At 50.8% G+C, this 12,776-nt stretch overlaps 1 protein-coding gene across 15 annotated transcripts in view; it reads left to right on the top strand.

Moving 5' to 3' along the window:
* The window catches only part of MSI2 (musashi RNA binding protein 2), a 403,404-nt gene that overhangs the window by 252,006 nt on the left and 138,622 nt on the right, over window positions 1-12,776 (top strand). For all 15 annotated transcript variants that reach the window (XM_081585317.1, XM_081585313.1, XM_081585312.1 and 12 more), the window contains one exon: window positions 8,249-8,297. In XM_081585317.1, coding sequence (XP_081441443.1) covers window positions 8,249-8,297 — 49 coding nt within the window. The remainder of the gene's footprint in view (window positions 1-8,248; window positions 8,298-12,776) is intronic.

Here is a 12,776-nt window from a genome sequence, read left to right as displayed (position 1 = left end):
GGAGCCTGAGCTGTGGCAAGCAGGCCAGGCTGGCCGGCTGGCACGTGGACTCAGACCACCAGCTGTGGAGTCCTGGGCCCAGCTCCAGGACCACCAGAGAGGAAACTGAGGCTCAGAGAACTTGTAATAATCCCTGCCTTCTGGGATTGTTGTGCGGACTAAAGCAATAATACAAGTGAAAATATTATCGATGGTGGTGAAAAAAATCCAGCAGTTTCTTTAGGTTTCTTAAAGTCCTACATTTAGTTTTTGGCCCTTCTGAGCCTCCTTACAGAACAGAACTTTGCCTGTCTTGTCCTAAGACCAAGACAAGGTGAGGAGAGCCCCCCAAAAGCCACCTGTGGCACAGGGCCTGTGGATCCAGCAGGGGACAAAGAGCCAGCCTTCAGGCAGCTGACGATCCTGGTGATGCCCCCTTTATATTTAGGGCCCATCTCCACCCACGCACGCTGTGATGAAGGCTCAACTCTGCTGTATTTACCCATTAGGAGAGTGGTTCTCAGCCTTGGCTGCATCTGGAATCCCTGGGGGAGCTGTAAACATTCCACTGCCACCCTCTGCCCCCCGGAGGCTGATTTCACTGGTCGGGGTGTGACCTCGGCAGCTGGGATTTTTTTTTTTTTTTTCTTTAAATTCCTCAGGTGATTCTGGTGAGCAGTCAAGGTTGAAAACTACTGATCTAGATTTCAGCATGAGCTAATGGGACTTTCCTGCCTGTTCCTTTTTCTCCTCTTTTCTTCCTTTTGGGGAGTGATTGAAGATAGACTGTCCTTACTCTTGTCAAGGCTGGAGCATCCTGAGAAGTCTCGTTTCAATAAACTAGACGCCCTCACCCAGTTCTTGGGCAAAAGCGCAGAGCCATGCCATCCTCCGTGCACAAACGCTCCTGGGGATCAGGCTGCCTCGGTCTCCAGCCTGGATCCCAGGCTCCTCTGTTCTGGGCAGGCCTGCCCCGTGCATAAGACTCACTCCACCCTTATGACTTCATTGCCTGGAGTTTATAGAGCATCAGCAGACCCGTTAAACCCCACACACTGTAGTGTCATGGTATCGCATTTATGGACGTTTATTGAAACGAACGCTTGAAGTGTTTGAGTGGGAGCAGGAAGCAACATTGAAGGGCGTTTGTTCCCGGGGAGTTTAAAGAGCTTGGGTCTCTTCTCTTCCTTTCCCTCTCCCTCCTTGTGTCTGACCAGATAATTTAAGGATCACTTGAAGTGCCATTTCCTGCTTTGTTCTGGATACGTGTGGTTTGTGGTGTGTGTGTGTTTGTGTGCCAGGAGGGGGTGGGACATTTCTCCGGGCATGCTGGGCAGCCACAGCAAAGCTGTGGAATGTCCTCAGGGCACAGGGGATTTGGAAGGGCCGCTGGTGAATCTGATGCTCCCAGCTGTGGTCCCAGCAGGCTCCGTGGCCCATCTTAGGGTCCTTGGCAGAATCTCTACGGATGGGTCGTAAGTGACCCTCCCATCCAGCTTCCTGCCTTCACAGATGAGAAACGTAAGGGCTGAGAAAGGAGGTGACTGGTCCTCAGTGAGCCTCTGGTGGAGCTGGAATTGGAACTGGATCCTGCCTGTGCGTTGTGCCACACCGCCTGTCACGCTCAGCTGTGGTTCAGCACCTGCTGAGTTATTGACCAGCAGCTCTTTCGTCCTCTCCTGGGACCAAGTTCTCTGCATCCCCAGATCAATGTCATTCACCTGCTGCGTACTTGTGGAGCCAAACCGCAGGCAGAAGCGGCAGGGGTCTGAGGGCACCGTCTGGGCTTCCAACCTTCGGCCAACCCACCTGACCAGCAGAACTCTTGACCTCTCTCGCGAGGCGCTTCTTTGATCCGTGACTTGAAAGGTTTTCTCTTCAGGCAGTGTATGAGCTGAGCTGGCTAACGTCTCCTCTCTGGATATGGCCAGCATCTTCTGCCTACTTCTGAAATCACCCAGCAAGAATGTCTGCTCACAGTAAATCTTTCGGCTCATTATAGAGAAGGTTCGCTCATTCATTAAATGAATTAGGATTAGAGAGGCATCACCCACTGACTTGAGTGCTAATGACTGCAGATTTTCATGGTGCTTATTTGCTGAGGAGCATGTTGCCAACTTATTTTGGCATTTCCAGGATCTCGGTCTCCAACGTTGCTGCTGGGGAGAGAGGTAGAAGCAGTCCCTTCACACCCTAATACCTGTGCTCCACTTGGAAGGTGGAATCGATGGTTTAATACTCAGCTCATAGTCCACCTTCCTCCTTCCACCCCTTCCCCTGTCTTTCTTCACTGTCTGATATTACTTGAGACTGCCTGTGTATCTTCTTATAGACTAAAAGCTTTTTTTTTTGAGATAGAGCAGGGACCATGTATGAGTTACCTGTTGCCACAAGAATGCTGTTTAACAGACAACCGCAGAACCTCTGCGGTAGAGATTAGCTGTTTATTTCCCACGTCTGGAGTCTGTAGAGTGCACTGGGAGTGGTCCTGCTGATCTCGGCTAGGTTCCCTCGTGTGTTTTGGGGTTGCCCACCCATCCGCCCGTCTAGGCTGGTCTCACCGGGGCCTCTGAGGGCACTTGGCCCTGCTCCACGTGTTTCTCATCCTCTCTCAGGCCAGCCTGGCCATGTCTGTTTCATGGTGACGGCAGAGACATACCAGAGAGGACAAACTGGAACACAGAGACCCTCGCAAGGCCAGGCCCTAAACAGGCGTACTTCCTCTCCACCGCTTTTACTGACCACAGCAAGTCCAATCCAGATACACAGGATGCCTCTTTTGAAAGGGGAGCTGTTAATACAGAATTACAAGATAAAGGATGTGGGGGTCATTAATCGTATACCATGAACAATCGTATACCATGAACCTATGTAATTTGCTTCTTATTTGGAACTTAGGCTAGTACTTCGCAACTAGTGCATACCTAATAAATACATGTCACATAAAAGTAAAGTTAATTGATTAGATTTTCTGATCACAGCTGAGCTGACCTAATGATGTAGCCATTAGCTGGAGTTTGTTAGAAGGGATGTTTCTGTCATCTGAGTAGAGTCCGAATTTCTCCTGCACTAGGTCCCCAGGGACAGCTTGGTTACTACTGGGAAGTCCCTCTACTTGTCACCTTTTCTGTCGTGCTTCTGCTGTCGTCATTTTCAGGATCTTGGAGTATAAATGTCCGAGAGACAGGGAGCGGAGCCGGATGACGATTGCCACGCTGATGTGCCTTGATTGCCTCTGTGAGAGAAATCTGGCTCATGTGTTGAGCCCTGAGTGTATGGGAAGAGGAAGAAGCCGCTCTGGCCAGAGTCTTTAACTTCTGTTCGTGTTTCTCCTCCCTTAGAGTAGCACATGGAAAGTGGGGTCCACAGGCCAGCAGCTGGTGCTTGTTAGAAATGCAAACGCTGCTTCCTGAATCAGACAGCCTGGGGCTGAAGCCCAGGGGAGTCTGTGTTTTAACCAGTTCTCTGGGTAATTCTGAAGGGGAAGAGGTTTGAGACGCCCTGCGCAATCCCATGCCATGGAGACGGTGTGGCTCCCCAGAACTGACTCTCAGATGGCGCACCTCTGAGGAGGTCACAGTGTCATCTGAGCCTTGGGAGGGTCAGGATTACAGGTTTATGACCTCCTGGCGTCGGACGACAACAGGGGCATCCCCAAGCATCTCCCTTAAGAGTTACTTGCCCTGCTTTGTCGTTTGCAAAGATACACCGTCAAGGATGTCAGGGCTGTTGTGTTTTATACCTGCTTGAAGTTATTAGAAGGCAGATCTCAAGGTTGGAACACTTTTCTCCTCCCCAGACAGATCAGGCAGGTGCCAGGACGTGGGACAAACACGCTCAGGTTCAGACACCGCCTCCCCTGATCCCCACCCCAGGAACCCACAGGACCACTAGGCCTGTGGGCCCACACCTCTGGTATATTCAAAGAAATCTGTACAGGTGAGGGCACTGTCAACGCAAAACCAACACCAGTGCTGATCATGACGAGGACGGTGGGGGCCTTTGAAGCTGTATTCCACCAGGGATACTGGTCTTTTCTCCCTGAAGTCAGAGAAATGCCCGTGTCTGCCCGCCTGCCAACTCCCTTGTGTTCTTCTAGCTCTGTGAACGAGGCCTGGCTTGCAGGCTGAACTCTGCATAGCCAAGCAGTCTACCTCTGTGTGTGAGACAGAGGGAGAAGGAGAGACAGACAGACACAGATATCAGTATGCTCTCTCTGGGGCTGAATACCAGCTCCCTTGACCGTATCCCTCACGTCCTTGTGTGATGGAGACTCACACAAGCCACTTCTGTTTGATTCACATAGAACCGTGAGAAACAGCCCCGTATGTGAGGCCGTGTTTTTCATTCTATTCAGTCTTTGTATATTCAAATTCTTCCAGTTTCAGCTCTTGCTGTTCTGCCAGATTTCCATCGCATTGATGGCTTCTCTGAATTAATAAGTGTTTTGCAATCACTGAAAAGTTTTCTTCCCCCAAGCACGGGGACTTATCCATATTGATTTTTTTATTTTTCCCTTTCTCTTTCTTCTCTAGCTACTCCTTAGATGTTCTGTTTTGTAAAGTGTTAATAGAATTTTTCTTGCACCCTGTCGCTTTATCTGTTCAGGAGGTCTTTGCGAGGCCCATTGTACACTGGGCTGCAGGGGAAAGAGCTCTATTCTTTACGACAATGGTTGCCCCCAAAACACATACACAGATCCTCCTCCTCGCTCACCAGGGTGGAGCAGCTGTTAGGAGGGCAGCGTCAGGAAACACTGAAACATAAGAAGGAAAAGAGGGACCCAATTAAACACTGTGAAAAGGGCGGCAGGGATGGGTGGGGATTGAAAATACTTTTTTTAATTCAAAATATTTATTTCCTAAGGGGATCTGAGTTTCAGTACCCAAACATGGCCAACACAGAGGGAGACTGTTTTTCTTACCATTAGGCATTTTCAGCTCAAAATAAGGAGTTGGCAAACGTCTTAGAAAATATGGCGATGGGTGTAAAACAGATGTCAGGTTTACCTGCATGATACCCGGTAGGCTTCACCTATCACCCCAGCCCCAGCCCGCACCCCAGGCAGGGGAATCCTCCTCGAGGCGCAGGGGAATCCTCCTCGAGGCCCAGGGTCTGGGTCTGCGATGCCATATGTGCAGGTGTGATGGCTCTGTGTACAAAGAAACCAGTTGATCTTCTGGCGGTCTAGCTCAAGGGGTGCGCAGGAGGCAGACCGCTGTGGTGTGTCTGGTCTCAGCAGGTGTCTGGGGGCTCATCAAGCCTGCCTGGCTGGGGAAAGGTCTGATGAAGGCACCCCCTGTCCAGACTAGCATCGCCTACTCCCCTCAGCCTGGTGCCTGGGGGAGACAGGGCAGCTCCCTGCCAGAGGAGCAGTCACCATGCAGAGCCATCTCTCTCCCAGTCGCCTACTGCGGAAATGGGGAGCAGAAGGGGAAGGCCCCAGGAGCCTGTTTGTTCAGGCTCGGTTGCTTAGCAACACAAGGGGGCCCTGACTCCAGAAGGGATTTTTAAGCTAGGCCAGTCCCTTGGAGGTTTGTGTCTGGCTTGCCTACCCCTTCTTCCATTCTTACCTTGACTTTGCTCTTCCCCCTATTATATTTGATAGCATCTAGAAAAATAGATTTGATTTGTCTGGAGGCACCATTTTAAACCTGGTTTTATTGCTTCACCCAGTGTCTTCCCCTCCATTGAAGACTGTCGTCTGGGAGGAGTGAGAATGAATAGCCGATGATTCTTTTTCTCAGCTGACTTAGCTCAGGCCCCCAAGCTCATTTGTGAGCCTTTGAGCTCCAGTGAACACTGCTTGGTCCTCCCCACCACACACACACACACACACACACACACACACACACATACACATACACACCACTGAAATTGCTCCAAGCGTGGAGCCTTCTGGCTAACAGTTCTGTCCACCCACAACTACATGGTTGGATTGTATTTTGTTTTAATTTTCAATTATTTGTTTTTGGCTGCACTGGGTCTTTTTCTCTAGTTGCAGCGGAAAGGGGCTGCTCTTCCTTGCAATGTGCAAGGCTTCTCCTTGTGCTAGCTTCTCTTGTTGCAGAGCATGGGCACCTGGGCTTCCGAAGCTGTGGTGCAAGGGCTTAGCTGCCCTGTGGCATCTTCCTGGACCAGGCATCAAACCTGTGCCCCCGGCACTGGCAGGCAGATTCCCAACCACTGGACCACCAGGGAAGTTCTGGGTTGTATTTTCACTGTCAACCTTGGACACAAAATGCTTGAGGAGACCAGACTGCACACCTGGCCAAACTAGGTACAGCCTGCAAGTGAATGGCTGATGGTTTTAGAACACTAAAAGATGCCTGCACTGAAGATGTGTCTTCTGTGAAGCAAATAAAGGATTGTATCATAAGTAAAAGGAGTGGACTCCAAAGCCAAATCTGGTTTCATAAGTGTGGTTTCTTTAGGTCTGTGTGGGACGTGATTGTGGATCTCTTTGTACCTGTGTCCAGACTTCCTCTTCATATAAGAACACCAGCCACACCAAATCAGAGCCACCCCTAAGGACCTCATTTTAACTTCAGTTCAGTCTCAGTGGCGTCTGACTGTGACCCCATGGACTGCAGCACTCCAGGCTTCCCTGTCCATCACCAACTCCTGGAGTTTACTCAAACTCATGTCCATTGCATCGGTGATGCCATCCATCCATCTCATCCTCTGTCATCCCCTTCTCCTCCTGCCTTCAATCTTCCCAGCATCAGGGTCTTTTCCAATGAGTCAGTTCTCATTGGAACCATTTTAACTAACCATCAGGTGACCATTTTCACTAATTACCTCTTTATATCCTGTCTTCAAATGCAGTCACATTCTCAGAATCTGGGCATTAGGATTTCAATATATGAATTTGGCAGGGGTGGGGGATGGAGACAGGTCAGCCCAGAACAATCAAAATGTTTAGGTTTCATTGTTTATAACTGGAAACATCAGAAGGATGATTAAGTAAGCTATAGCATCTCCCTCCATGAAATATGCAACAGTCAAGCCAGTATTCACAAGACCTCACACCCATTAGGATGACTACTGTTTTTTTTCTTCTAATTTTTAAAGACAGAAAATAGCAAGTATTAACAAGGATGTAGAGAAATTAAAACCTTTGTGTACTTTTGTTTGGAATGTAAAGTAGTACAGCCACTGTGTACAGCAGTTCTTCAAAAAAATATAAGTACAAGTTACTGTATGATCCAGCAGTTTTGCTTCTGGGTATATATCCAAAAGAAGTGAAAGCAGAGACTCAAGATATTTGTACACCCATGTTCATAGCAGCGTTATTCACAATAGCTAGAATCCAAGTGTTCATTGATGGGCAAGTAGATAAGCAAATGTGATCTATACATCAGTGGAAGACGGATGAACCTTGAGGACATTATGCTAAGTGAAATAAGCCAGTCACAAAAAAAGACAAATACTGTGTAATTCTACTTATATGAAATACTTAGAGGGGTCCCAGTCTTGGAGACAGAAAGTGGGCAAGTGGCTGCCATAGGCTGAGGGGACGAAGGGGGTCCCCCTTAAAGGGGGTAGAGTTTCAGTTTTGCAAGAAGAAAAATGTTCTGCAGATGAATGGTGGTGATGCTCCTGCAACTTTATGAATTTATTTGATACCACTGAACTGTACACTTAAAGAGGGTTACAATGGCAATTTTTACGTTATGAGTATTTTACCATAAAAAAATCTGGGGGAATAAAAGATAGTATTTGTGATGTAGTTATCTGGGAAATGTTTGCAGTGTTGTAATATTATCTAAATAAAAAAGTACAAGGGGAAAATTCCACGTGTGATATGATTTTAAACTATGTTAAGAGAGGCATGCGTGCATTCGTGCTTGTTCCTGTCCGACTCTTAGTGACCCCATGTCCTGTCCATGAAGTTTTCCAGGCGTAGCATACTGGAGTGGGTTGCCATTTCCTTCTCCAGGGGACCTTCCTGACCTAGGGACTGAACTCACATCTCCTACATTGATAGGCGGATTTTTTTTTACCACTGAGCCACTAGGGAAGCCAGAGGCATAGAATTTTTACAAAAATTAGAGGGAAGTATACCAGATGCTAACTGTGGCTGTGCTAGGTTGGAAAGATGGAAAGACAGTGATTTATTTTCTCTTTTAGTATTTGTGTTTCCAAATAGTTTTAATGAGCAACATGATTTCTATAATGGAAACTGCCCCCCACCCCCGAACATATAATGTGTCCCGTATTTTGTTCAAGTTCCTGAAGCAGACTCTGTTTTGTGTTTGCTTTGCAGGTGGAGGATGCAATGCTGATGTTTGATAAGACGACCAACAGGCACAGAGGTAAGAAACCTCATGTTGATAGTGGACCATTAAAACACCATTTCCTGTGGGCTTGGGAACTGTCATTTAATTATGCAGTCACAGCCAACACATTCTCGGTCCTTGCTGAGCCATGGCTTTAAGCGAACCAAGTGGAAGTTATTCACAGCAATTAGTCAATTGAGCTCTCAGTTTGCATTGACGGAGCTGGTTTAGAAGCACCCTGTCAATCTAAAGAGAAAAACAACAACAAGAACGAAGAAGCCTCGTCCTAGGTTTATGCAGTGAGTACATTGTACATATGTCCTAGGTTTATACAGTGAGTACAGGCCTAGAAATGCCCTTTTGTGCCTCTCGGATGTTTGGAAGACGCTTATACTTCCCCATATTGTCTCCTGTGCTTAGTGTCTTGTCCGTGTTTTAGAAAATGGTTTTCACCTTGGGGTCTAAGAACCCTTGAAGTGACATGCAAAATATTTTGTTATTCCTGAGAGAGGTTTCTTAGCTTTGAGTGAATTCTCAAAGGGGTGTCCGACCTCTGCCCCCTCACTCCCCCACCCCCACAAAAAGGACACATTGAAATGATTGCTGTAAATAGAAAACTGGATGACTCCAGAAACTCCTTCCCAGAGGAAGCCGGGTCAGAAGTTAGGGTCCAGCATTCAGTCCTCCCGTTCTCCAGAAGCTCTTGGTTTTTAGGGTGCCTATTCACCGGGCATTCATGGGCAGAGTTTCTGAAAGAGGGTGGCAGGAAAGCCGTGTTCTCCAGAGAAGGAGCCAGCGAGCCGTGTTTCCTTGCCACTTGGATTGCATTTAGATGTTTTCTGTGTTGTTTACATTCTTGCTGTCACCTGTGATTAGTAGCAGTTACCCAGCGTTGACTGCATGTCTCTCCTGTTCGGAGCAGGCAGGCTGAGTGAAAGGGAGGAAGGAGCAGGGTGGGGAGTGATGCTTGCAGGACTGGGAGGAGGAGGGGCTGTCCTGAGTGCCCCTGGGAATCCAGCGTCATCGATCCAGCTACAGCATCCTTGAAAGGGAAAATGGGAAACTGGGCGGAGAACTGGGGCATCAGTGGGGGTACATGCTGGGGAGGGATGGGGAGGGGCTGGAGGGTGAGGAAGGTGGGAGGCAGGGAGAGAGACGACGAGCTTGCAGAGGTGGAGCGATTGCCCTTGTCTTCTCCATTGCTCCGGAGTGAGCGCCAAGGAGCGACAGGAAGGTGGTATGGGTGGTGGGTGATCCTTGATTACCCTTGATCAGCACATGCATTGCCTCGGTCCGTGTGGTTTTCCTGGCACTACTTCCACGTGCATCTTCTAATTTGGTCTTCACAGCAGACCCAGGGGGGTTGTTGTGACTTTGGGAAAATCCCTTAAGTTCTTTATGCCTCAGTTTATTCATCTGTAAGATGCAGATAATGTTAGCCCCTCCTTACAAGATGGTTTGCAGTGTTCAGTGCTAGCAGAGAAGGGACTCACACCCAGGACAGATGGTTTGCAGTGTTCAGTGCTAGCAGAGAAGGGACTCACACCCAGGACAGATGGTTTGCAGTGTTCAGTGCTAGCAGAGAAGGGACTCACACCCAGGACGGCTGATTTCAGATTCTGTTCTTTGTTGTCTCCACGTGGGGATGGGGTTTGTCTAGAAGGGTGTTTCCATCCTTTGATTTTCAGGGTGGGCATAGCTCACTGGAGCGAGGCACTGGCGTTCAGCATCAGAATTCATAATCCTGGGAGATTCCAGAGCAGTTTCTAGGCAGTATCGTTGTCCTCTTCTGAATATCATTGAATAAAGGTGTTTTTGATCTCCTGCTCTGTGTCAGGCCCTGTGTGGGAGAAGATGATGGATCATCTCGTTGAACCCTGTCAGCTGAGCAGGGGAAGAGGTTCACCGTCTGAGGGACTCGAGAGAGGGGGAGTGACTGTCAGCCTTTGGGCACTCAGCTGATAGCAGGCAGAGCTGGATTCACAGCCAGGGCATCAGGCCCCCAGACAGCCTGCAGAGGAGGCCCCAGGGAAAGTCCCCCCCTCTTTCTGACCCAGGGGCCTCCTGCTGTTGGGGAAGCTTCCTCTCCTTCTCCAGGGGCGCCGGGTGCAGGGACAGGGTGGCGGCCCCTCTGTGACCGGGTCAGGGAAGGGTTTCTGGTCGTGAGATGAAGGGAGCTCGTTCTGTGGCCCAGTGCTCAGGGTGGCTTCGGGAGCATCGTCGCTCGCTGCCCTGGTGGCGAGGGCAGGAAGGCGGGTGGGCAGAGCCCCTGGTGAGGGCACAGCCCTGCCCCACAGCCTCCTGCCCTTCCTCTGGTTGGTGCCAGACCCCTTACATGGTTTGCGGAGTCAGAACAGGGTGTAAGGCAGGACCTCTTAGTCAAAAACCACTAAGACTCTCAAGGTGGCAGCAGGGTGGGCAACCAGGAGTTGAGCCCTGCTGAGCGCAGGGTGTGTGCGATGGCATAGGAAGCCAGGCTGCACGGTGCAGCCTGGGGCTGGCCTGATGCTGGCCGGGCGAGGGAGAGAAGGCAAGAGGGGCCACGTGCCTAGAGGTTTCAGCAAGGGGGGCCCTGACACCAGCTGCTGGCTGCTTCTGTGCAGACATCTGCCCCCACTGTTCTTCCTGTGAGAGTGGGGGCTTTGGGCTGCCCACGCTTTCCAGCCCCTCCAGCTGAGAAAGAGCTTCGCTTTGGACTGGGGGCTGAAGCTGGGGTAATACTTCCCTGGTTCAGAGCATTAGGGGAGGAAAGAATTTTCTCAAAAATATAAGAACGTATCACAACAGAAGCTCTAGTCACATACTTGTGGAGCAGGCGGGCCCCACGGCCCTGGCCTGATGGAATGCGCATTTGGAATCGGGTGATAAGCGCGAGAAAATAAAATCCTCCTGCAGCCACTTTGCCCCAACCTTCCCTTCACCTCCTCGGCTTCCTGTTTTCCATTATCTTATCACGAGGAAAGTGCTGCCCCAGCAGAAGTTGAGGACACCTCTCTGGCTGGCGCTGCCGCCAGCTCGCTGCTGAAAGAGGCGCAGACCATTAACCCCTCCGTGTTGTCAGGGCGCTTGTTCAGTGCTGCCCGTCAGCGTCTGACCCAGCTCTGCTGGGCAGCCTGGGCAGTGACGTGTCCTCTGCCCCGGGCATTTTGAAAACCACCTGTGTGCCCTTGAACTGTGATGACCACCGTGCAGGAAAAACTCCAGGGCATGGGGCCTGGCCTTCTGGGAGTCAGGCCACGCTTGCCATTAGGAGCCAGGGGTTGGGGCAGAACTTCCCCTCCTGGCCCCACGGTGGCCGTCTCCTACCCTGTTCCCCCGTGGGCCCCGTAGGCCCAGGGGCGGCCGTCAGTGGCATCTGCACAGCAGTTTGCTCCTCCTGTTCACGGAGGCGCCAGCCTGTGTCTCTTCCCCTTGTACTTGTGCACATGGACCACAGTGGCACCATGGGAAAGGGTCCAGGGAACAGCAAACGGTAAGCCCTCTAGGGAGGGGAACCCACTGGGGAGATGCATCCTCCATGCTGGAAGCAGGAAGGTCATGCAGCATCTGATTCACACGGAAGTGTGGAGTCTTCCCGCTTCATCCTTTATGGGACCGCCTCGCCTCCCAGCCCCTGCGGGCCCCGTGTGTTTAGCCAGGGTGCTTCTCCTAACCTCTCCAAACCCTCAGGCTCCGCCTCTGGAAAATAAAGAAAGCAGGACTGATGAGCCCCGGGGCCTGAAGCGTGCTTCTGGCTTTTAGCTTTGAACTGGAAGTGTGGCCCAGATTGTCTCCCTTTCTTGTTTTAACTCGGGGAGGGTGGCAGGTGTTGCAGGTGTGGGTCCCTGAGACGAGGCGGGGGGTTCATGGAGGCTGCTCTCCACGGGAACTGGGCCGAGGGGTGGAGGGAGATGCTGACCTGGGATGCCCTGCGGCGTTTGAAGGGAGGGTGGTCCTCCCGATGCCCCAGTCACACCTGTATGTTGCTCAGGCACGGAAGGCAGCTGACCCCGGAAGCGGGTGTCATCTTGGCCTTGCACTGAGTCCTGGAGGGGACCAGGAGCTGGAGCACCGTCCAGCAGCATGCCCAGCAGCTGGTGAGGATGGCTTTCATTCCTGAAAGGGGTTCCGACCTCCCATCAGAGTACACGCCATGGGGTTCTGTGTTAACCAGGTGGTGTGGACACTCCCAGTGGAAGTAGCCACATCCTAAGCAGCCCTCAACCAGGTGCTTGGCACATACTGTGGAATCTTTATGAACGAAGCTACCCAGAGCCACATACTAGTCCATACAGAGCCTAGACATAAGCCCAGCCTGTCCAACCCTGAGCTAGCACCCTTAACCGTTCTACAAGCCTGAGGCTAAGCAGTGTTTTAAAGCAGGAGAGTTGGTAATCTTAAGCACCTGCGTACGTGTGTGCTAAGTCCCTTCAGTCGGGTCCGACTCTTTGTGACCCTTTGGACTATAGCCCGCCAGGCTCCTCTGTCTGTGGGATTCTCCAGACAGAGTACTAGAGTGCCATGCCCTCCTCCTTA

The sequence above is a fragment of the Giraffa tippelskirchi genome, chromosome 3 (assembly GCF_054371585.1).
Source record: "Giraffa tippelskirchi isolate mGirTip1 chromosome 3, T2T-mGirTip1v1.2.pri, whole genome shotgun sequence".
In the NCBI taxonomy this organism is placed as follows: Eukaryota; Metazoa; Chordata; class Mammalia; order Artiodactyla; family Giraffidae; genus Giraffa; species Giraffa tippelskirchi.
Note: the sequence above shows the minus strand (reverse complement) of the source record. Positions and strands in the feature narration are given on the sequence as shown.